General features: G+C 46.4%; 1 protein-coding gene across 8 annotated transcripts; it reads right to left on the bottom strand.

The window, feature by feature from the left end:
* Positions 1–64: 64 nt before the first annotated feature.
* ZER1 (zyg-11 related cell cycle regulator) lies at positions 65–23,360 on the bottom strand. Of its 8 annotated transcripts, XM_052814351.1 has the most exons (18): positions 23,197–23,360; positions 20,309–20,414; positions 19,665–19,760; positions 18,103–18,366; positions 17,083–17,233; positions 16,344–16,780; positions 14,627–14,803; positions 13,399–13,513; positions 12,746–12,892; positions 12,328–12,564; positions 11,432–11,647; positions 10,697–10,738; positions 10,231–10,350; positions 9,704–9,819; positions 9,384–9,572; positions 8,299–8,396; positions 7,797–7,899; positions 1,722–6,685 (listed from the first exon to the last, which is right to left on the bottom strand). In XM_052814351.1, exons 4-18 carry the CDS (start codon positions 18,258–18,260, stop codon positions 6,628–6,630), a joined length of 2,364 nt encoding a protein of 787 aa, XP_052670311.1. In that variant the 5' UTR covers positions 18,261–18,366; positions 19,665–19,760; positions 20,309–20,414; positions 23,197–23,360; the 3' UTR covers positions 1,722–6,627. The 8 variants fall into 8 exon arrangements, with proteins under 8 accessions (XP_052670316.1, XP_052670315.1, XP_052670311.1 ...); XM_052814353.1 differs by lacking the exon at positions 19,665–19,760 and having other exon boundaries at positions 20,268–20,414; XM_052814352.1 differs by lacking the exon at positions 20,309–20,414.
* Positions 23,361–23,856: the final 496 nt, after the last annotated feature.

Raw genomic sequence — 23,856 nt, 5'->3', positions numbered from 1 at the left:
GAAGCAGGCATGGCTAGAGAATGGTTCTCATCTGAAAGCAGACATCTAAAAGCAGTTGAATTGCACCTTAGATGTGTTTTTATCTCTTGCTAATAATAAAAAAAAAAGCCAAGAAGACTAGCTTAGATGTATACATTTACAATTTGAGTGTCTGTCTATTTAGGGGAGATGAATCTCATCACAGACCTGTAAAAATTCTGAAATCAATGTTTTCTCTTTAAACTCTTTTCAGTTTTAACATAGATGTATCTTTCTGCTTTTGTTACCTTCTTTCCCAGTAAAAATTTGGAAAGAAAAATCACATTCTTTGCAAATTTATCCTCCAGCACCTGAAAAGTAGCTGATTCCTTGGTATTGTTTGACCACAAATGGTGCATTCTTGATTATTTTAGTCTCTTTAAAGTGAGCCAGTGGCCACCTGCTGATTCCAGGAAAGCACCTGGCTGTACAGGTCACTTAAATGGTTTATCTGAGACAGCTGTGCTGAAAGGTTAATAAAAATTGTAGTCTGAATTTCCAACAATCACTCAAATCATTTTGCTTTCTGTTTTGTTTTTTTTTTTTTATTCTAGGTAAATGCAAAACCTACAGAAATCCTCCTTCAGATACCTCGTAGACTGCATCAGCACTTTGCCAAACCTCATGTACAGAGTTTGTATGTGAGATGGCCCTGCTACTCTGCCTGCTTTAAATATTCTGAAAATCTTCCTGTTCCTTGAGTTGCAAAGGAAGCCTTTCAGAACAGTAGGAAGCTCAGAAGAGTAACATCAGGCTGCCTACAAACAGAAAGAAAAGGTGGGTAGTGTCTCTCCGTTCTTTGCAGAGAGGTGTAAATGTTAAAGCTTAATGAAGGCAATTTCAGTAGTAATGATATTACCCACTTAAAAGTAGAAACATTTTTATTTTCTAGAATAATCTGTCCTAAGGAATGTATTCTCGCTTTGTGATTAGAATGATTTGGTGCATGTTACCGTTTTTATATTTTCTTACAGCTTTGAAACCCATTTTACAGAGATCAGAGCTTATCTCTATTTCAAGGGTTTCGACCTAAATGACTGGTTGAAATTAGGCTTAGTTCTAGAAAGCCTCTACTAGCAAGCTTCTGAGCAGACAATCTAGATTCTTATAGCATTCCAGCTAGGAATTTCATGCTGTTGGAAGCCTAACGTATCTCTGTCTACTCCTACAACATGGTACGTTTTCAGCTTCCTAGAGGCAGTTCAATTTCATGTAAGTCCTCCTCCTACTTCAGCCACCTAGAGTCTGATCCTTTAGAGAGTTTACAATGACCGTTGAATTAACCGGCAGTTGAACCCTTGCAGGACCAGGGTCTTAAGAAGAAAGTCATGCTGGCCTCAAAGCAGATTGACTGTTTTAAGCTAGAGTGTTTTCTTAAGCACTCAGCTTCTGCCCACTTACAAAGCTCAGGCTGTGGAATGCAAGCCACAGATCCGTTACAGAGTTCAGAGGCAATCCGTACAGTCAAATATTGTTCTGATTTTTTTTTTCTCCTCTCACATAATTTCTTAACAATACTCTCTTCCTCCACGCCTCTTTTCTATTGACAAACAGTATTGTATCCCTTGGAGTGATGAAAGGAAAAGCCACTGAACTGCATCATCAACACATGGCAGTTCCTTTCATTTTTAATGAAATATATGACAGCAAATGGACCAGTAATGTACCTAAATAAACCACATTCATAGACCAAAGGAAGAAGACATTGTTAAGCACTAGGTTTAATACACAGCGGGTATCCAATGGATACAACAGAAAAGTTAATTCATTCAGAATTGTAAGGAAGCAACAGTTGTGCATTATTATTTTTTTGCTTGGTTTCACCATGTACAAACATTTGAACCAGGCCTCTCAACATTAGGCAGGTCAATGGACAGAGTAAAAGCAGATGCTTGCTCATTATAACTGAGGTTATTTTCTTTAAGCAAAACAAGGAAATACATATTTGGTTAGCTTAAAAACTTTTTAAACAAGAAAAGAATTACAGAGAGAATCAGTAACAATTATATGAAATCAAAATATAGTCTGCTAAAGCAGAAGTGTTTCAGTTCAGCAGGAAATCTCTCTCCCTCATTCCTTTTTTTTTAAGTGCTGTCTTCTCATGCAGCCCCCATGTTGCTTTTCATCCATTCCTGATGACCATTACCCTCTGTGCTTCATACACATTGTTGTCGTGGAGACCAGCTGTTTCCCTACTTTTAATTCTCTTTTTTCCAACACGAGCTACCCTCCAACACCTGAGCTGTGGCAGGCTTCTCCCTAAACAGTCTCAAGAAAATGTCTTTTCTGTGGAGTAGTGCCTGAATGCAGTGCCCCTATAGCTCTTGCTCCACTGGTAGTTAATTGCCTTCTTCAAGTGGTGAGAGGGAATAGGCTCACAGCTCCAAGACTTTTCTTCCCACTCATCTTTTGCAGAGACTAGAGTGACTGCAGCAGAAGCCCAACCAAGGTGACAAGCTGGGTAGCATTCAGTGCTGAACAGGTATAATTTCAGCCAGTAGGTAGGTGCAGAGTACTAACAGCCATGGTGCAGATGAATTATCTGCAATGTTACTAATTGCCACAAATATCAGTGCTATACTTTCTTGGCTTGGTGTAGATGAGAAAGGCTGGTGCTGTTGGGTGCTAAGCCTCATACAAGTAGATGCCAATCTGTATAAGCAATTCCTCCCACAGATCTTGTAAAATGGAAGCACTTGTGGAAAGTTGCCTACCAATTTGCTCTCTTATCTGTTCTGGGGAAAATGGCAGACACCTGACACCCTGCATGCTGAGGACTGCTGTATCATTGACTTGGGCCACTGAACAACGAGGCATCCTCCAGCTTGGAAGGAAACTATATACAGTCAAGGTAGAGGGTTCCTTTGTTGGCACTGTCTCTGCAGTGAAATACTGAGTTGTGTTCATGCTCTGCTTGCCAAGCTTTTGAATATTAAAGGAAATGTAGTAGTGAAAACATGAATAAGAATCTGAATGGGACAACAACTACAGAGCACAAGGAGCCCCTCTGCTGAATCTTTACACACTATGAACTCCTCTCCAGCTGGATTTTCATTTGACAGGAAGAACCCTGTTCTAGTTTTCTGGGCAGGGTTGGTCGTTGGCTTTGTAATTCTGTGTGGAGTTGAAGTCTGCTGGTTCATTCCTTCGATCCAGCAAAGCTGGAAGGCCTGAGAGGCTTCTCTGTAACAGTCGAGCATTTCAGGGTATCCAACTTCCCCTTTTACATTAGACCTTCATAAAAAATCAGCCACTTTGCCCTCCCCTCCTTTGCAGAATATTGGTATGATGGCTGCAGACAATTATCCTGTTCTGTCCTGAGTGCTGGATCTACGGTAGCAATTCATTAACTCCTCTTTGCCTCCAGAGAGTGCTTTCAGGTCACGGTACATGCATTATGCCTAGAGTGCAACAACTCCTGTTGTTTCAGTTAGGGAAACCAAGGTACACACTAGTTTCAAACTTCCAACTACAGGAATTCCTGGACTATGCTCAGGTGTTCAGAGGATACCTTTCTCTCTTTTGCCCCTTACCGAAAGGGAAATGTTATTTTTCAGCTCACAAAGTCTGTTGGCTTGAAGACATTGAAGCTTGTAGCCAAAGTTCACGTTACTCTAGCAGGGATGCTATTTCTTTTGAAATGCTCTCTCAGGAATTTACCTTGCTGGTGGCCTGACTCAAAATCTTATGTGTACCTAGCTGTAACAGACCAGTTATAGTTCCCCCTTCCCCCTGGTATCGGTGACAGATTTCAGAAAGCTAAGCTTTTCTGGCAGGCTGGCCTGACTCCATTAATCTCCATGTTGCTGGGAATTTGAAATCTTTTTATCCTGGTTCAGGCTCAGGTATAGCTTGATGAGGGTATGTGAGCAGTGAGGACAGAGGTTATCTTTACAGTGTGAAACAAAGGTTTGTTGTAGCTTAGATCTTGTTAGTTTGGGATACCATGGTCCAGCGTGCAGCAGGTGAGACTTCAGTCACTGCTGAACTTATGGGGCACTGGTTTGAAAAACCCAATCCTTTGGGGTCTTGAGGCAGATGGAACCAAGCCATGGGTTGTTCATTAACCTTGACGTAGTTGTGCCAAAATCTCAAGAGTAAAGCCCGATTGTTTGGCTCTGATTACAATGCAAGGCTGAGGTCTGCTCTAGCCGAGATGGGAGTTCCTGAGCTCCAGCTGTCTCCCCAGTGTGGCAGCTGCATTCTGGGAACATGGGTTTCTGATACCTCTCGCATCTGTGATGTGTCCCCTTCTGCCCCACTCCCACCTTGCCAACATAGTCAGAATCTTGAGTGCTCTTTGTCATGTGATTCAAGATTTTTAGTGGCAGGAGCTTTCACTATATGGGCATTAGAAAGGAAGAAAGCCTAGTGGGTGGCACTGTCACTTGAAACAACTTCAAAAGGACAGCAGCACTAAATAGAGAATTAAATGAGCAAAGCCTGACTCCCCTAATGCACCAAGGCTGGCTGGCAGTACTTGCAGCCTCTCTTAGTTTTGCATCCAGAAGGAAGATTAGCAAATGTTATACAGAAAACAGATCTTGAAATAAGCTTGCCTGTCTCAAAGCTCATAGGGACGCAAAGTCTTGGGGAACAGGAATAAGAGAGAGAAAAATACATTTCAATCAAACAACTGCAAAAAAGTATAATTCGTCAAGTTTTGCAAACCATATGAAAACAATTCAAAAGTGACACAAAAATATATATAAGTTTGAAAAATACTTAAAGAAAAAAAGTACAGATCTCACAATATCAAAACAAATGATGTATGCTTAAAAAGGAAAAAAAAAAAAGACATCGAATAACACCATATTGGCAGAAAAAATAAACCTCTCCAGGGCAGCTGTGTTCTGTCATTTAAAGTGTCAGTTTGTGTATCTAGGATCTGTCTATAATGTGCTCAGCAATGACAACATTAACTCTGAGCATTAGAAGAACCTCATAGCAGCGAGTCAAATCTGAGAGCAATGTATACAAGGGAAGAGAGCAGCGAGGCTGTGCTCAGAGGCCTGAAATGTCCCAACTCACATGGCCATGGTTTCCTTACTGCTACCAGACATAAAACCTTTTCTAAGGGAAGATTTGTGAATTGTGAAAGAACTGTGGCAAGCAGAGGGCTCTAAGCGTGGACTGCACACTGTGTTGTTGAGTGCCCCTGCTGTGAGGCAAACCTTGGCCTTTGGCTTCTTGACCCTTTATAGGTCTGGAGTCTTACAGGTGAAGACCACCTTAGTGGGACTCTCCTCTCACCTGCATCACATAAATTGGAGTAATACTGCTGATACAAGCAGGACTGCACTGGTTAGTGCTAGTGGGAGTCAGATAAGAATAGGGCCTTTTGCTTCCCAGAAGAGGGGGAAGATGTTGGGGTGGAACAAGAGGTGCTGTTTCATAGGATCACCCTCCAAAGGGTGCCTGGAGACTGCCCAGTCTCAGGAGAGGACTTTAGCACCTCCAATTACAGCACCTGTGCTGCAGTGAGCTTCCTATAAAGGGAGATTACTTTGCCACTGAGCACAGCTTCCACTGATGCAGAGCAAAAAGAGCAGAACAGCTCCAGTCCATTATTGGGACTTGCACAAGTGGTACAAGCTGCTCTGGACTGGGCCCTAGTAGAGCTTATTATGCAGAGGGGAAGAACACTCTCTGGCATTTGTAGCCCTTCCCCATAAAACCGAACACAACTAAAAAGGTGGTGAAGGACTGGAATGAAGATGTGTAGCCCTTTGCGAACAAACCTTGTTCCTTGTTGCACAGGCTCCCTTGGAGAGAAAAGCTCTGTGTTGCTAAGGATGTGTAACTGGTTTTACTGGTCATACCTGACCTTAGGAGGCTGGGTGGGCTGGCAGATCCTACTGTACCACCAAAGGGGACAAAACAGACCTCTTGACTCTAATGGGAATGTCTTAATTCCAAACGACCCACATACAGTTAGCAATGCTTCCATTAATGTGGGTCTTCTCTAAAAAACCCTTAAGGGAGTGAATTGACTTGAAAGATCTTTCTTCCCCATTTCTTCCACTTACAAATATCACTAAAAAGGTCAGTCCTTTTGGTCTAACTCTCTGGTATTGTGTCCCCCAACCTCTCTAACCAAATAACTAACTCATCACTGCCTGTAACCCCATTGAGCAGCCAATACCAATTCAGGACTGGTGTTCTTGCAGACATTACAGGACCTCATGCAATACAGCAAAAGGGAATTTTCTAAAAAGTGGAAATAAAAATGTCACACTAGCGATCACACAACTAGGTCTTCAAGCTCATGATCATTTGAGGCTCTCTGTGTGGTCTAAAATCAAAACGTTAAAAGATACATAATGTAGTTGTCTTTGTTTTTTGTTTTCTTTTTATACAGAAATCATACACACAGAACTTCAACCTGAAACTTCATAACAAAAAAGTCCACTAATTTAAGGAAAGCATTTTGTTGTGCAAAAAGTCCCTCCCCCCTCCCCTGTTCACCTTCATCTACTGAGGGTCTCTCACACACACACATAAAGTTTCCTTCCAACAGGCGAGTTGGTAAGAAAGAGTCCTCCCTATATACAGTGAATTAGAGAGAAGCTGGATACAGTGCTGGCAAGAGGCATTAGATGATTGCCTCTATCTGGAAGTGTCCATGTTCTCCTCCTTAAAGTTACTGCAGTGCTCTATAACTTTCCTATGGATAAAACAAGGACAAGGAGAGAGGGTTTAGTTTAAAGCTTATTGCATGCCAGTTGTGGGACAGTAACATAAGAACTGTCCAACAGCTTGGTCTCTATGTAAATGTATACTATTTGCAGCAGGCAGTCTTTTCTGAGATATGTATCAACCGATATTTGTATCAAAACCAGTATATTCCACAAAAGCAGCTTAGAGCTCACGGTTCAGACTCTTCGGATTTCAAGTCATGTTAGTATACATCCAGATCCACATGTGACTGTTCGTTCATCACCCCCATATCCAAATCGTCAGATAACTTTTAATCACATCAGGAAACACATGCATACAGGTGTTTGTCCTTCACTCTGCTGTCATCTGTCCCTGCTTTTCCTATTCTTTTCATTTACCATTCTTGCACTGTCCCATCACCATATACAATCTGCCTAACTGTGAGAGTCTTCTGCAGGCTTCAGTGACCTCCAGCACTTAGCAGCCCTTCAGCTATGGGGAATGCCTGCTGCTCACCCACAAGGTACGTATTCCCAGCCGATCTCTACCGCTCTTTAATATTCATCCTGCAGGTATGAAGTTATAGCTCTCAGTTTGCCAATGATGAGAAACTGCAGCTGGCTTTTAAAACTCTATAAGATTGACTCCAACAGAAGGTCACATAACAAAGTAAGTTGGGGAAGCTCACAAAGGTGATGGACTCTCTCCACCTTTTGAAAAATCCTCTCATTTTAACTGTGCAGTTAGCAATTTTACTGACAGGCCAATATGATTGTGGAGCCAGGGAGCCCACACAAGTATGGAGAATAGTGCTGACTGGAGACTATCAGTGTAAGACATGCAATTAGCCATGTGGCTCCCCTGTGCAACAAGCCACTTCCGTAACCAATTTGCCTGGCATCCATCAGCCCTGAATGACCTGTGTGTATTGTCCACCTATAAACACCTCTCTAGTGTTCTGTTTTCACCCTCTTTTTTCCTGCTCTTCTCCTGTGTTTGCTTCTTACCTCTCGTACACCTCAGTACAGGCCTTTCTTTGGTAGTCTTACTTGATGTAGAAGAATAAAAACTAAACTAAAGCTAACTGAATGTTTGATGATAGTGCATTTGTTTCCTACCGGGCCATTTCCTTGGTCTCTTGCCGTGCTGAGGCCATTTTAATCATGTCCTTCAGAAGGGGAATCCCACCTTCTTTGATCAGCAGTGGGCAGTACTTGTCAGCTGCAGAGAAAAGAATAAAACAGGTCCTTGTGAACCTTCACAGGAGTGGTATAAAGGGTGGCAGGACGAGAAGGAGAAGCCTGTGGCCTGAGAAGCCACAAAACTTTTCTTTTTTATGGAGCCAGCCTGCTAGGTGTGCCCTGGCTGTGAAAACAACAGACGCAAAATGGCTGAGAACATAAGAGCACGGCCAGAAGGATCAAAACATTGAAGGCATTTCCTATGCACTAAGTCTCATTGTTTTTTGTTTGGCTGTGCTGCCTGGACGTTCCTGCATATTCAAAGAAGGTCCTCTCTACCTACATAGCTAAGCTGGGAAGACTTTTTCAGCTAACAAGCTCAGATTCACACCCTCAACTTCTACAGCGCAGTGGATGTGATTTTGAAAAGGGAACTTACGGTAGACAGAGACCAGGTTATACAGTGCCCAGGTAGCCCAGTGCTGGCTGACTGGGGAGATCCCTTGTGGAAGAAGTCGAAGGATTGGTTCAAATGACCTGCACAGAAATATTGCAGAAGTTGTTAAAAACCCAAGAGCTGCTTCTTTCAGCACCTTTGCCACTCAAAGCAATACAAACTCTGTGCTCATAGATACCACAGCAGTAAATCCATTGGCATGTCAAAGATGCTGGCATCAAAGACTAAGTCTGTGTCACATGGCAATACTGGCTGGCTTACAGGTCCTACCACTTTAGCATAAACATGCTGCCCAGATACATAGCTGCAACGAATGCAACCAAGTCCAAGAACTGATTTCCATCCTCTTGTCAGTCATTTCCTCACAGCAGCTGAAACCCAGCAGCACTGATCTTTCTGTAGAGGGGCCAAAGCAAAATTATACCCAGCCAAAGCTGGCTGCTCATGTGCAATGGTTGCTGTGTTTCTTCTGACAACAATAATGTGTCTATACTGTAGCTCAGACATTGGAATGCCATTTGTTCTGGATGCCTGCTAAGCACTAAGAGAATACAGAGTACCTGATACCCTCTTATAGGAAGAGCTTTGGATGATTCCACCAGTTGTATTAACCCTTGAAGAGATTTCTGGGAACTGTGTCTAAATATCCCCCAGAGGAGAGTGAAAGCTACAGCAATCCATGTGACTTTCAGAAGCAAACAGATTTAAAGAGGTGCAAAGGACAGCAGTCTCAGAGGAAAATGCTTAGGCAGTCCCAAATACTCAGTCATGGGTTTCCTGAACTATGCAATTTCACCAGAAACACGCAGGAGAAATTCTGTTGGGCTCCCACACTTATCCCATAGGAATTGACAGGCAAGGTGTCTAATTTCAGCAGCCTGTGTAACATTTTTTTCTAAGGAAGATGTAAAACCCTCACTAAAGAATATATCCCTAAGGATGTTTCTCCTTCACTCTAAACAGAGCCTCCATGCTGAGCTATATTTCTTCCCTTCTCTCTGTTGGTGCTTGCTTCCTGTGACAAACCTGGCTCCTAGGTGAGTGGGCCAAACTTTTCTATTCCTCACCTGTAATTGATATTTCTCCTGGAGTTGATATCCCAGCTCTGGATGGCTGCCCACATCCTCTTTACAACTTCCTCTCGGTGGGGCTCACATATACCCCAAGCCTCTGGACCATCAAACATGATATGGGAGAGCACACCACAGGCATTATAGGATACCTCAATCCCATCTGCTTTGCTCTCCAGCAGGTTGCTGCCAAGAGAGAAGAGATCATTTACAAGTGCTGATGCACCAAAGGTTTAAAAGTCTCCAGGTGATTCAGGAGCAGAGCTCCAGAGCATTCACACTGCCCCAGCCCAGCTGTTCATTAGCCAGGCACCCACCTGAACACGCTGATGAACTGGGAGGTCATGAGCTGTGGGCGTAGCTCCTTCACCTCTGCTACATTGCCCAGGAGGCCCAGCATGTTGCGATGCAGCTCCTGTTTCTCTGGGAATTCCTAAGCAAGCAAAGAACAGGATTATACAAACGCAGGGCTGAGAACAAGCAACCCTGGAGAAAGACTGTACAGCATATCTAGAAAGGCTGTGTATTTTTGGGTAGTCAGCAATGGCTCTTTAGCAGATGCCAAGTGGAACCTCTAGTGTTAAAGATATATGTGAAATGAGAGAATTGAGGCCAGAGCCCACTATTCTCTCCTGCCCTACTTAAGGGGCACTACGTACAAGATGGGGAAAGAGGAAGATGTGGTGAGTGTAAGTTTCTCTGTTCTTCTACTGGTTGGGTGGATGGATGGGAGAAAGAAGAAAATATGCAAGATTTTTTCTTTTCTGTTTGTGCAACATAGGAAGTACTGCTTATAGATCCCGCCCAGGCACCTGTGTGTCCACTTAGCAGTGGACATACTTACTTTCAAGCACTCCAAGAACAGTTTCATGCCGCTGTAGTTAAGGAACATCTCACAGTTATCGGGGGTCTCATCAGTGATGTTCCAGAGGGCACTCCAGGAGAACTCCATCACCTGGTCACACTACAGAGCCAAAGAGAAAGGGACAGAAACAGAGCTTTGCTAATGTAGGAGCCCAGTGCAAACCAACCCATTTTGTTTCCTCTCTGGTATCGCCATAGATGGCTCCAGTGGTAAGAAAACCTTGTTATTCACTTTCAACTTGTCAGAAAGTGGGGGTTTTGTTTAATATTTTTGCCTCCCTTTCACATTGCCCTGCCCTCACCCTGGGACAGGAAATTTTGTAGCATCAGCTAAGATGTCTTGTGTTTGTTAGAGAAGCTGAGCTGGCACTCTGGACTGATCTCCGTGCCTAAGTCAGACTGAAGAGAAAATACTCTATGTATATGTTTTTGCGGGAAACACTCACCGTTTTATCAGCCAACTTCTTCTGAATCAACTTTAGCATTGTCTGTGGGCAGAGGAAGGGGAAGAGTGAGAAACAGTTCAAGAATCACAGAGCTAAAACTAACTGCTGTAGTACTGCAGGGCTGGCTACAGCCAATTTGCAGGCATACGCAATTTTGATCCTCTGTAGAGAACCTACTTGATATCTCTTTCTCTAAAGCAGTGGAACTGGGTTATGTTCAATGTTGCAAGTATTCACAGAGCTGAACTATGTCACAGTCCCCGAGCTGTTGAGTTTGCAGTCAAGTCAGTTTTGATCTGTATGACAAAGTCTGGAATGTGGTATAACTGCAGCAAAGTGGTGGCCTCTGCAATACTTTGGAAAGGTGAGTGATATGGGTTGACGTGAGTTGGGAAGCTGTCACAAACTCAGGGAGATGCAGAAGGAGCTAGTCACAAGGTGGTACCAGTTCTGGAAATAATATGATGTGGTGAAGAGGTGAGGTATAAAGTTACGCTGCTTCCCTGCTCTCACAGACAGCCTATCTCGGAGATCATGATTTCTAGTGCTGGTAAGCAAGTAAAAGATGTCACATGGAGGGATAGGTTCCAGGAAACGTTAGCACTGCTAGGAGACTAGTTCCCTCCTGTGATACTGCAAGGTTGGATTGCTGGCTGGATGCATTTGGTGGACTGCTGCAAGGGAATTGTGCTAGCTTGGGTTAAGGGTAAGTAGACACCTTGGGACCATACCAACCATGACAAACCCCATCTTGCCCACAGCTTCTTTATGATCGTTGTCCACCTGGCAGACCAGAGCGTTACAGAGGTGCACAGCGATGCGCTGGATAGACTCATCCTGCCGGCTTTGATTGAGGATGTTCAGCAGCAGCTCGTTGACTCGGCGGTACTGGAACTCCAGCTCCTCAGGAATGCTGAAGTTACACAGTGTCAGGCAGCAGTTTCGCTGTACCTGGGTCAAAAGGAAGCAAACAAAAACATGGACCCCATCACCTCATGTTTCCTTGCTGCTTGGTACTGAAACCATCTTCTTGCTTGACTACGACCGCTAAAATTTCTGTTACCCTCCCATCTAGCACTGTGCTTTAGCCGTGCTCTACTGGTACCCTGTATTCTCTCCCTGTCAGTCTAGTCTCACAGGGCTGTGTAATCATCCAATGCCCATTACTTTCCAAGCCAATTCCTCACTGCCTGTAAGCTCTCTATGCAGCAGTCGCCATTCTGCAACCCAGTGGCATCACAATGTCAGCTAGCTTCCGGTAGGGTGGAAGATGAAGTTTCTTTCTGTTGACTCGACACCCCTAGCGCCCGCACCCTTTTCACCCCACAGTCAGTGCTAGACATCTATGCTGTGTGTCGTATACACCCTTTGACCACTATTATCAGATAAAAAGGAGCCTTGCTATCATCACTTTCTTCCCCTTGTTCTGGAGAACACCACGTGGATAAGAAGCACCCTGCATGTAATCCCCATCACTGAGTGAAGGCGAGGAGCAGATCTGGGCAACAGGTTCTCTGGTGTCTGCCTTGGTTCACATCCTGGAGGCTTAGAAGACCCAGATGCTAACACCAGGCTAAAGTCTTAATACAGAGAAGGACTATGGGAGCTGAAGGAGGCTGGGCTGCTCTTACTGTGACTTCCTGGTAGGACTCCATGCCATTCAGCACCACCTGGATGACCTGACGCCGCAGCTTTACGCTCTGCTCCATGCGGTACTCGGAGTTGGTCAAGTAGAACAGTGCCGCGCTGCCTGTCACCTGGATGTTTTTGTCATCCTTGTGGCACTTGAGGGCTGTGATCACCAGCTGCAGAGAAGCAACATGAAGTGCCACTGACATGTTGTGAGTCTTGGAGTGACTGTTACAAGCCTGCAAGGAATGCGTGGCCCAGGCATGGCAGGAACGTGCTTACAAAATGAAGGTACCCAGTTCCACTGCACTACTGGAACTTTCTCCAGAATGGCCTGATATGGTGTCCCAGGGCGAAGAAAAGATTGGGACTGCAAAATTTCCCTTGTCAGGGTGAAGTAAATGCTAGCATGGGGCTTACCTGAAGGGCTCGCAGCAGCTGGCTGCAGCGTTCAATACGGGCAATGTCAAAAAGGAGGTTGATGGCCCGGGAAGTGATTTCTGGCCGGTGTTCAGTGTAAGCCTCAATAGCATTTAGGACTTGCTCTTCATTCTTGTCTCCACTCACCTGGCATAAAGGAACAAAAAGAGTCAGGGAAGAAATGATGGAGGAGGAAAACCAACATGAGAAAGGAACTCTGAAAGGTCGAAGCATAAAACCTCCCTCTGCCCTGCTAGTAGGATTAGGCCCAGGATGACAGCAAAGAGGCTGAGTCACTTCTCAGCCCAGAGGAATGAGAAATGGCACCTCTGGGGCAGGAGGATGCTAGTCACAAGTAAGACTCCTATTGTCTTAAGTCCTTTTCTTGTAGTCACAGACACCCTGGTCCTTCATGGAAGATTCTTCCATGCCCTTCTCTAAGAAGCATGTTTTTTAACCCTTGTAAAAACCATGTGGGGTATGGGTATTGTCTTCTGGCAGTTTTCCTGCATTATCAAGTAGCTATTGAAAGGTCAGAGCTCAGTTGCTGCACCTGAGACCCTAAGAACTCCACTCTACTGGCAGCCAGTAATTTTCATGTTCTTTTCAGTTCTACCAAGTACCTACTGCCAATATTTTTGTGGCCTCATTACCTTGTAGGCTGGAATATGAGTCAGGCGGCAAAGAGATGTTTCAAAAAGGCCCAAGAACTGGAGTGGTCGTTTCAGACCCCGGAAGGGAGCAATGCTGCTCTTTGCTGGCTCAATGCTGAGGGAAAAAAAAGAGATCACTCATGTTGGTACTGTGTTTCTTCAGGTGTCTCCTGCCACAGAGACAGCTATCAGCTCTCCATTCACTCTGACTGTACTGCTTCTTAACTAGAGTGACAATAGCTACACTTCAGTTGTACATCAGCCAGCTTCTCCTAAACATAACACTAGACATTCATCCCAGGTGATCCTGAGTGAAGGGCTAAATGTGCTGAACAGAAACAGCAGTAAGAATTCACACAGACAGAATGCAGCTTTCCCAGGTAGAATTTGTCCTGGAAATTCACTAGCTGGGGTGAACATTTCGTCTTAAAAAAGGGCTGTCAATTTCACTGATCCAAAGTATTTGCAAACTGGACTGCATGTCATCTGATAGACACGCTAGTCTGCTCCTGTGATCGTGCAAGAACACTAGTTTTGCCATGTTCCTTATTGATCAAGAGCCAGTATTTTTTCACCAGCTCTGGTGGAAAGGAGCCAGTACTGTCCCACTTGTTTGCTTTTGTTCAGTAAGTAGCCAGGGAATAGGACGGCAGAGTTCTTGTCTGATCCGGAAAACCAGAACTCTAGGTATGCCCCTTCAGAGGTGCACCAGGATTTTCAAAGGTTGATCTGCCCAGTATCCAGGTCAAATCTGAAAATATGCCTTTAGATTCTAAGTTCCTAAAACACTCAGCCCTCCTATGAACACTGATGTATTGACTCAGTGTAGAAATGTTCTGTCTTGGAAAAGCCTGGATTTCAGTGAGGGTAAGAATGTTTTGTGTAGAAAACGGGTGAAGGGCTTTGGAGTCCTTTCAGAAAAAATATAAACCACTGCAAGAGATCCCTGGAAGAATGCGTGTAGAAAAGAACTGAAATACTTCCTCAGATATGTATGGCAGGCAGATAGGATGAATTCTTTATTACTCTTAAAAGTCCTTACATGTGTCACATATAGGAATCACAGCCGATTCCCATACCAGTCTTTAGTGTCAGGAGAAACTAGGAACAGTTGTATCCTGCTTTTTAATTAGACCTACAGAATTTGGAAACTTAGGAGAGGGAACGGTTCTTAATTCATCTTTGATCTATCCATCCAAGCAGACCTCAGTAATTGCTGCTTCCTTACCTTGTCTGGCCCATTTTCTCCTCCATGCTTGGGATAGTGCAGTTCTCCAGCATGGTGTGCCCTGAGATATCGAGCGAAGTGAGGTTTACCAGGTTTTCCACAAACAGGTTTAGAACCCGCCGGGTCAGCTTGAATTTGTAATAACTGGACAGATGGTCTCGGGAGATATCCAAGTGCCTGCAAATGACAGAGAGCAACTCAGAGCCTGGAAAGCATTAGCTGGGGCTTCTGCCTCTCTACCAGAGGAAGATGACAAGCCAAATGTGATTATTATTTTGTATTTATTTTTTATTATAATTATTTTCCTCACAAGATACAGGAATGTGGTTCTGTAGGATCCCGCAGCAGGATCTGGCCCTGTGTTTAACCAAAGCACACAAATATCTGGTAGAGGTCTACTTGGAATGGAGCACAATGAATCATTTGGCCACACATCACAAAGGAAACTGCTTCAGGCTCAGGAACTGCCTTTCCCAAGCTCCATCACAGCAGCCACCTGAGCATTTCTGCCTGGTGATTAAGATGCACTAGAGATCTTTGCATCCTCAGAAACATATGTTGCCTCATCCCACAAATTAAGTTACACAAGTTTTTGTCTGCTTCCCCAATCTTGTATTTTTTCCACCCCAGGCTACCACACTGCCCTGATTTCATTCAGGTATTTAAATGCTTAAGCTTTGGGGAAGCCCTGATGCTGAGTGACTGGTGGGATAAACTGATCAGCCATCATGTGCAGGTGGGGTCCCTTACAGGACAGGGGCTGCTCTTGCCTGCCAAGCAGTAGCTAAGACCCTTGACAGAGACTTTTCCAAACTGCCTAAGACAGGAGCCAACATCCCACTCACAAAAGTGTCTTCTACCTGTTGTAGACCAAGTTTCATCGCAAGTCACTGGGAGTAAAAGAACTTGGATTTTGAAAATGTTATCCAGGATGTTCTGAGACTCCAGGTCATATGTTAACGTGGTACCCCCTAGTGTCTGCAGTCAGTAGAGATGATACTAAAGCCATTGCAAAGCATCCTTCATGTGAATAGTAAGGCCCTTCTCTTTGGCTTTGAAAGTCCTGGATCCCTTTCCTGATACCACTGTGCAGTTTGAATAGCAATTGTCTCAACTCTGTTTCAGGAAGTCATTTCACTGTCAACACTGTTAGGTCAGGAGTGCCTATTTATTTACACTGCTTGTTCCCTTGGTTGCACCATCCATGCACAGTGTGCTTCCACAGATCACAGCAAGTAGACAGTCTGAGCTCAGAGTTTTTCCTAGTTTTATCTCAGAATCAGAATTAAACTTTGGACAACCCTGTTTGACAAGTGGTTTGGAGGACTGAGTTTCACAGTGTGATTATTGCTATATTAGTTTATGTACGCATCTGTAGTAATTTTTTTGCTATCTCAGGTATTCTGCTGTTCTTTTTTGTTTGGCTGGGGGGGTGGTTAGTTTGGGGTTTTTTTACTTTTTTGGGGTGTACGTGATGGTTTTTGTTTTTCTGAGAGGGAGGTTCTGCTAAGCGGTGTCCTTCTGCAAGCAAAATGGAGGCTGGCTTTAGACATGTCAGATACGTATAGTGAGTCAATGAGTGAGCCTGTTCATGGGAAGGTTTATAACTTGAAACCAGCAGTGGGCGGCTCTCTGTTAGCAGGCAAGTAGACCACTCCTAAAAGACCTTTCCCTATTAGTAGGAAAAGGATAAACAAGGAAGAACAGATCTGCTAACCTGAGCTTGCGAAGCTGTGCGATCACTTGGATGTGCTCCTCTGAAAGGTCCATGTTGTAAAGCACTAAGGAAACCAGACTGTCCTTCCACTGGGTCAGAAATCCTACATCATTCAGCTGGATCCCAGAGAGATCAAGAGCTGCAAGGGAGGCCAAAGGCCGAAGCAATGTTTCCACATTTACCCCTTCGATCAAGCGGCCCAGGTTCAGGAAGCGCAAGCGGCTAAAGCCTTCAAAAGTAAAGTCCTTGACCAAGACCTGGCGAGTGGGGTTCACCAAACAGTCATCTTCACAGCCTCCAGGGTTCTCCTCCTCATAGAAGATATTACAGCAGCCAAAGAGGCTAAGGGAGATAAGTGTGTGGCTGAAGCTCACCAAGGTTTGCAGACTCTTGGCTGTCAGCTTCTCACAGTTAGTCAGGTAGAGCTCAACAAGATCCTGGAAGATGGGAAATCGAAGTTAGAAATATTTCACAGGTAGAGTGCCCACCCTGTTTGCTACACCACCTCCCACTAGGAGAGCCTGAGACCATGTATCACCTGACTTGACCAGTGTCCCCATCCCATTCCCTACAGTGATTCTTGGAGCTGAGAAGGGAGAAGCTGAGGTTCTCCCAAAGAAAATTTGGACAGTGAAGGATGGAGTCTTGGGAATCTCTGGGTGCCTGGGATTCTAGCTGGTGCCCATGCAGCAATGCTGCTGTGCAAAGTGGCAGCTGGAAGCTGTCAGTGCAATACCACCTGCTTCCTGATGGCCTCCAGGTCCTGGTCCTGCACAATCTGTTCCCGCAAGTGGATCCGAGCTAGCCTGGTGCTCCGGGGATCTGAGAACAGGGTGAAGAAGCTTTCATGGGGTTCAAAGATGCTGTCCGTCTTCACCAACTCCACGTACCTGTATTGGGGCAATGGCATTAGCACAGCACGACACAAAGGCTCTGCTACAGCTCTAGCACCTTCACTGATTAGAAGAAAATGTAACCAAGTGCGTAAGCACACGCGGACTCCCTCCTAATCATCCAGAGTAGCCTTTGGAGTAATGGGAGCTGGCCTATTACCTCTTCTTGCACAGAACTAATGATCCTTAGGAAAATGTCAGGCAAAGATTTGTGCAAGGTCGTGTACGTATGTGAGCAAACTGGATTCTGGCAAGTACAGACTCCAAGATTTTTTTTTCCCTAGCTGTTTAAAGCTAGTAATTTGATTTTTTTCACTTTTCAGAAAATTACCTGGCCAAAGTTCTCTGCCAGACTTTGTGGGCAGGAGTTCAGCCAAGAGAGACTGTGATAGCCAAATTATATAAATCCCTGGAAACAGGTTGCTTTGTAAAGCTGTGGGAGCAGCAGCCCTAAAATTTAACATCTGTTAGCACTTTGCACTCTTCTTTCTCTGGTTTGAGAGAGAGTTTTAATGCTTCAGTGGTGGGAAATAGGAAGACTCCTTTATTGCTTACTGATGTTCTTGGAAGAAGCAGTGACTGTTTCACTCTGGGTTTACCTATGTGGAAATGGTGATTTCCACAGAAACTAGAATGATACACAGCAGTACATTAGTCCCTGGGGACACTTCCTTCTGAAGTTAATGCAAATCCTTATTTCTAATATGAGGATCAACTGGAAAAAAAAAAAAGCAGCCCTATGAATTCTTTCCCTTTTTTTTTCCCCCTTTCCCATCACTCTTTTTAGAGAGCTATACTCCCCCTTCCCTGAGCTCCTGGCTTCTTCCCAAACCAGACAACAGCTTCTCCACAGGCCTGAAACATACTCATTGACAAGTTTGTCACAAATCTCGCTTGGCAAGAAGATGTCAGGATGAAGCCGGAGAGTTTCGTTGTCCAGTAGGTAGCAGAGAGTCCCCTCCAAGTTGCGAAGGCAGTAATCTGTGCACAAGGTCATTAGTGACTCGGGGCTATCAGATGCCATCTTGAGGGAAGTTATGGGAAGGGGAAGAGCAGAAGGAAGCTTTTGATTCAGTAGATCCTTTCCTCAAATGAAGTTCCAGGATGAATTTACAAGGACATCAGGACAGCTATAAGCAGAGGGGAAAAAAAGATGCATTGAGAAAGGCACATTGGCAAGTGTCCTGCAAAGCTGTTGTACCAGCAGGATGTTGATAGTTGTATTTACAGCCTGTCACTTGCTGACCTCAAAAGAACCTGCAGCAGTTTGGCCTCTCTGGCAGTATGGCTTTAATTCCTCAGTATCCCCAGCCCCAGGGAACCCTGTGGGAATGTGTTAACATGAAACATGTTTGGAAATGAGGCTACGCAGCAAAAAATGTTGCCTCATTGCAGGGGTTATCTGGCTGACAAAGGCCCTCTGAAAGGGAAGTGGCAGAAACCACATTGCTTGGTTTTCTTCAGAGTGGGTTGGATAAACCACCAGAAAATTTACTGTTGGGACAATCCTTTGTATGGCCCCAGTGGGATCTGGTGGCCCTGCATCTTGTGCCTGTAATTCTGTTTGCCACCATTCCAAGTGAAGTTTCACGTTCAAGATGAATGTTTCTCTCTAGCACCAAGCCAGAAGCTTCACGGAAGTCCTTGAACTAGACTGTGAAGTGGATCAGAAGCCACAGAGAAACATATGGACTGGCTTGGCTTCCCTTTGAGTGCAGTATAAAGCAAGGTTTATGCATGTGCTGGACATCTATACATCCAGCTCCCTGGGACGGACTCACCCAAACCATTCCACATCTGTCACAAAAAAGTATGAGTGACTAACCTGGAAAAAGGCAAGACACTTTTGCCGTTCTTTGGTTTTAGTACAGGATAAAGAAGGATGAGCAAGGCAAATTGGGGGAAGCTATTCCTGTCTATTTTCTTATTTGAAAAAAATCTCATGGCTCTAGTATTAGGACTCGCTCACTGGCACTGAAGGATGGCTTGCTGGAGCCTTGGGGGTATTTAGAAGAAGGGACTGAAGACCAACAATGCCATTTCACTTTCAAAGGGTCAAATCACATTAGAAGCAACCCTAATGTGAACTCTTCTATATATTTCCATGGATGCACAAAAATTGTGTTGAAATGTTTATTTTTGATGTAAAACCTGTGTCTTATCAATACGTATGTCCCTGCTGGCAGTGAGAACATCAGTGGAGTCAGTTGTTCTCTGTGCCACAGCTGAGCAGCCATTGCTGGGGAAGTTGTTGCAAAATGTCCTTAACTATATTCTGGTTTTGATCTTTATCCTGCAGCTGCGAAGACTGGGACACTTGTCTGTGTCTCCAGCTCTCTGCTTCTCTAAAACCTCTGGTGCTCTCTCTTTCCTTCATTCTTGCCGTATCAATACAGGGTGGAAGAGTTTTTTAACTCCCTTTCCTCACCTTAATCACTATCCCCAAAGGCACCCGGGGTAGATCAAGCACCTTCCCTCCTCCCCCTTCAGATGCTCTGTTCAGCCACTGCCTGGGCCATGATACCTGTACGAAAGATCAGTTAAGGCTGTGGATGAGGTAACTTTTCAAATTCAGGCACCAAACAGTTGCTGTGGGTGACAGGAGAACAGCTGTGACCGAGACTTCTGATCCCTCCCTGTGCTGCAGAATGGATTTCCATGCAAATATGAAGGCAGCACAAGTTGGAAATCAAAGCTCTTTTCTTCCTTCCATGTTCTGAGGGCATGCTTCAGCGCAGGGGTCAAAGAGTTGGCCAAGGAATTAACCCAACACAGAAAGGAGCCTCTCAATAAGCAAGTGGAGATCGGCAGAACTGCTCCTCGCTCAGCAATGGAGGAACAGCCACACTGGATCACTCCTGTGGTACACTCACCTCGTCTCCGTGGGCCAAATCTCGCTCTAGCGTAAGTGGACAAAACTTTACTGGCAGAAGCAGGCACCGGTGCTGAACTTGTCTTTTGGCTTTACTTGAATTTGATCGATAGTTTCTCCTTGCTATTAGTATCTTTGGGAACTATATCTGCAGGCAACCTGCACGATCATGTTCCGATCCCAAACTCCTTCTGACCCACGGTGTTCTGACCTACAACTTTCAACAGCCTTTCCAGTGGGGATCTCAGACAGGTTCTCTGCTGGTTTTGGCTCAGGAGGCAAAAGGTCTCCAAGCAAAAGCAGATGCTGAGCTAAAAAAACAAACCCAAAACCTCAGCAATCACAAAGATTGTACTTAACATCCTGATCAGAGATAGTTTAAAGGGTGTAACCTGTTCTTCTGGGTCACTGAGTCCTGAGCTGGGGTCACAATACCATAAAACTGTGACTTCTCAAGGGTGCTACGACAGCTCAGAGACCTTTGAGATGCAAGTGGTACAAACAATGAAAATGAGTAAAATGGTGGGTCTTCAATTTTGAAAAAGAAGGAAATCCATAATCCACAGCCCTCTCCTTCATAGTTAAGTCAGGAGAGAAGTCAAGGGTGAAATGGGCCACTGAGTGCAGAGTATCGTCTCACTGGCTGTGAGGTCCTGGCTAAGAGAATGCAGGTGGGAGGAAACTGTCCTGTGCTCTGCACTGTGTCTGCTTTGGAGATGAATCTCCTTTACCTCCAGAACGAGTCCCTCTTGCAGATTTTGCCTGAAGCTTGCTTGAGAGAATCTTTCCAGAAAGGCAAGATCAACAGGAAGACCTGAACCAGTCGGGAAACGTGTTCTGCTATCCCTACCAGTTGCTCTGTGCCATCAGACAGGAGGTCCCAGCAGCCAGTGTTCTTCCACTGTTTACTACAGATGGCTAGAGAACTCGAAAACAAATTCCCATTGACAATCTATTATCACGTGCAGCTGGAAACGGCCAGTGCTTGGGACTTGTCCAAGCAGCTTAGAGCACTAAAGGGCAAGAACTGCCTTCCTGTGGCTCTGACAATCCTCTATTTCCCCCTCTGCTGAGACCAGCACAATGTAGCCGGTTGATTCTAGCCCTGGAGAAATCAGCTGCCCTTTAACTTCTGAGCTCCCCGTGATCTACTGACAAAATCCCATGCAGAAGGTTAATATAGAGAAAAGTGGTTAAACCATCCCACTAAAATAACACCAAAGCAAAGCATTCATCCTCATGATTTATTACGGATATCTGAGTAGCACCCAGAGCTGCTGCTGTGACCTTTTCTACAGGACACGATACAAGCTAGTCTCTCCCTCCTCAGTTAGACTCAAGACATGAGGTGTGGGCAGGGAGAGATAGAAGTAAGTGTGTCAATAGCTGCACTGATCAATATTGTCTCTAGTTATAAGCTCAGTGTGTTGATAAAAATAAATGAACTAGAAATGCTGACAAATCATTAACATTTGCCTAATCATTATCCTCAGGCAGCTTTCCACAGGCAATAGATGAGCAAGCTGCCTGCCTAGCAGACTGTCACCAGTGCTTTCCAATGATGGGCAATGAGCTGTCTAGTGCACGTGTGTTTTTGAAGGGTCAAAGACAGATATGTGAAACATGCCTAAAATTCAAGTGCAAGAATTGAAAAGAGGCTAGAACTACAGCTGCCAATATTTTTTCCAATTTATTTCTCTAATAGATTTGCCTCTATCTTAATGCACGAAGGAATCAAGTCCCTTGGAGACACAGGAGCAGTCATATAAAAACCTGTACACCCAACCACCCCCAGAAGCAGCCCTCTCTGTGGAGTAACAGCACCTTCCCACCATCCATAGACCCAAAGGATGCCGCAGTACGTGCAGCTTCACTCTCCCCCATCACCAGCTTTCCAGGTCCTGCCAGCCCCTTTGGCAAATATTGCTTATTTCTAGGCTACATCCGTATTGTTACAGCATTTCAGGCTGAGCTGGCACACGAGACTTGGGACCGGTCTTGGCACTCCTGAGGCCGCCCATGCCAATATTCTCTACCTTGAACTTCAGACCGATCTTCTCTCCCAGTCTCTCTCTCTCCAGGCGGCTGCCCAAAGCCAAGCCTGACTCACCATGGCTCCACGCCAACAATATAACGTTTACGCTGTTGCTACAAAAATGACTGGCAAAGCTGACTTTTCCAGCATCAGGGACTTGTCCAAGGAGAGGGCAAACAATACGCACTGACGTGAACCCCTTACAGCGACTTTAGAATAACAAATTTAATGTAAATGCAGAGTTTGGCACAGGTTACATTTTGAAGGAAAACTGCACTGTCATTTTAGCTGGCATCTTGCAGCTGCACATCACTGCGTTTTTATTAATTGATGGATCATCACAGCTTGTGCGGGGAAATACCGTCCCTGCCTTACAGCAGGGAAACTGAAGTAAGAGTAGCTTGAACTACTCTGTGGCCCAGCAAAGCCTGCAATTTCCAAACTCGTCGGCCTGCTGAGTCCGACATCGCAAATGAAGTGACTGGTGCTAGCCAAGAAACACGCTGATCTTTGTACCTGCCTGCAGTAAAAACGCTCCTTCGGCTCACTGAATCGTATCGCGGACTTTCTTTCCAAAAGGTCACCTGCCCAAGGGGACGCTCCCGGGAGCCCCCAGGTTACCGCACCCCGGGCACTGGGGATCTGCCACCACCGGACTGCGACGGTCCCCGACAGCCTCGAGAGCCCTTTTTGTCCGGTCACGAACCCAAACCCTCCCTCGTTCCCCCGGCACGGGGCGCCGGTCCCGCTCCGTGGGAGCCACTTTCCGTTCCCGAGGCCGTCGGAGGTCACCTCGCCCGCCAGCGCCGGGGCTGCTCCCGGCCGGGCTGCCGCGGCCCAGGGCCCTGCCCGGCGGGGCCCGGCTGCTCCCGGTACTCCCGGGGAGGGGACGGGGGCCTCGCCGGGGAGCACCGGCCGGCGCTGCCGGGGGCGGCGGTTCCGCGTGGGGCGGCACTGCCCTCCCCGTCCCTCGGCAGGCAGGCCCGGTGCCCCCGGGGAGGGCGAGCCCCGCGGGTCGGATTGAGGGGGGGGGGGACACACGCCGGCACTCACCTGGCGCCAAGCCCCCGCCCGACGCGGCGGAATGGGGGGGCGGCGGGAGTCCCGGCTGGTGCCGGCGCCGCTCGCCGGGGCGGGCAGGGGGTCCGCGTCCTCCTCGGGCCCGCTCCCCCCGCCGCGGCCTCCGCTGTCAACAAACCCCGCCGTCACTTCCGCCAGCCGGGCCGCCCGCACCGGAAGCGCCGCCGCTTTCCCCCTCCGGAAACACCGGCCAGACCGGAACGCTCGCCGTCCCGTCCCGGGTCACCCGCCGGGACCCCCGCCGGCCCCGACCCTCCCTCACACGCCGTGACCTCACGGCTCTGCCGCAAGCAGTGACCTGACGTCACGAGGCGCGGCGGCGGTGACCTCACGGGCAGCGGCGCCGCCAGCGCTGTGCTGCTGCGGGAGGTCACAGCGCGGCTCAGAGCGCGAAGCCGCCACCACGCGAGGGCTCCTTTGGCGGCCGCATCCCGGCAAGGGCCTCGCCGGGGCTCCTCACGTCGCCCGGGCTCCAGAGCCCCGCGCCTCCCTCCCTTTCGCTGAGGGGACGCCGTTATTCGCCGTTGCCGGCTGCCGTTTGCACGGGCCGTAGGCACCAGGGTTTGTCTGGGAGAGCGCGACCGCCTCCGGGCTTCCCTCAGGGCTGCGACCGCCAGCGGGGCCAGGCGACCG

This window comes from Harpia harpyja, chromosome 19 (assembly GCF_026419915.1).
Source record: "Harpia harpyja isolate bHarHar1 chromosome 19, bHarHar1 primary haplotype, whole genome shotgun sequence".
Taxonomy (NCBI): domain Eukaryota; kingdom Metazoa; phylum Chordata; class Aves; order Accipitriformes; family Accipitridae; genus Harpia; species Harpia harpyja.
Note: the sequence above shows the minus strand (reverse complement) of the source record. Positions and strands in the feature narration are given on the sequence as shown.

Bases quoted from the DNA above. Each gene is read 5' to 3' on its own strand.
- ZER1 (XM_052814353.1), bottom strand. From the start codon at position 18,260: ATGGCATCTGATAGCCCCGAGTCACTAATGACCTTGTGCACAGATTAC. The intron at 14,804-16,343 runs GTTAGCAGATCT...TGTCATTTGCAG, and splicing joins GCACAGCTTCGCAAGCTCAG to GCACTTGGATATCTCCCGAG. The intron at 7,900-8,298 runs GTAAGTTCCCTT...TTTTCTCTGCAG, and splicing joins TAACCTGGTCTCTGTCTACC to CTGACAAGTACTGCCCACTG.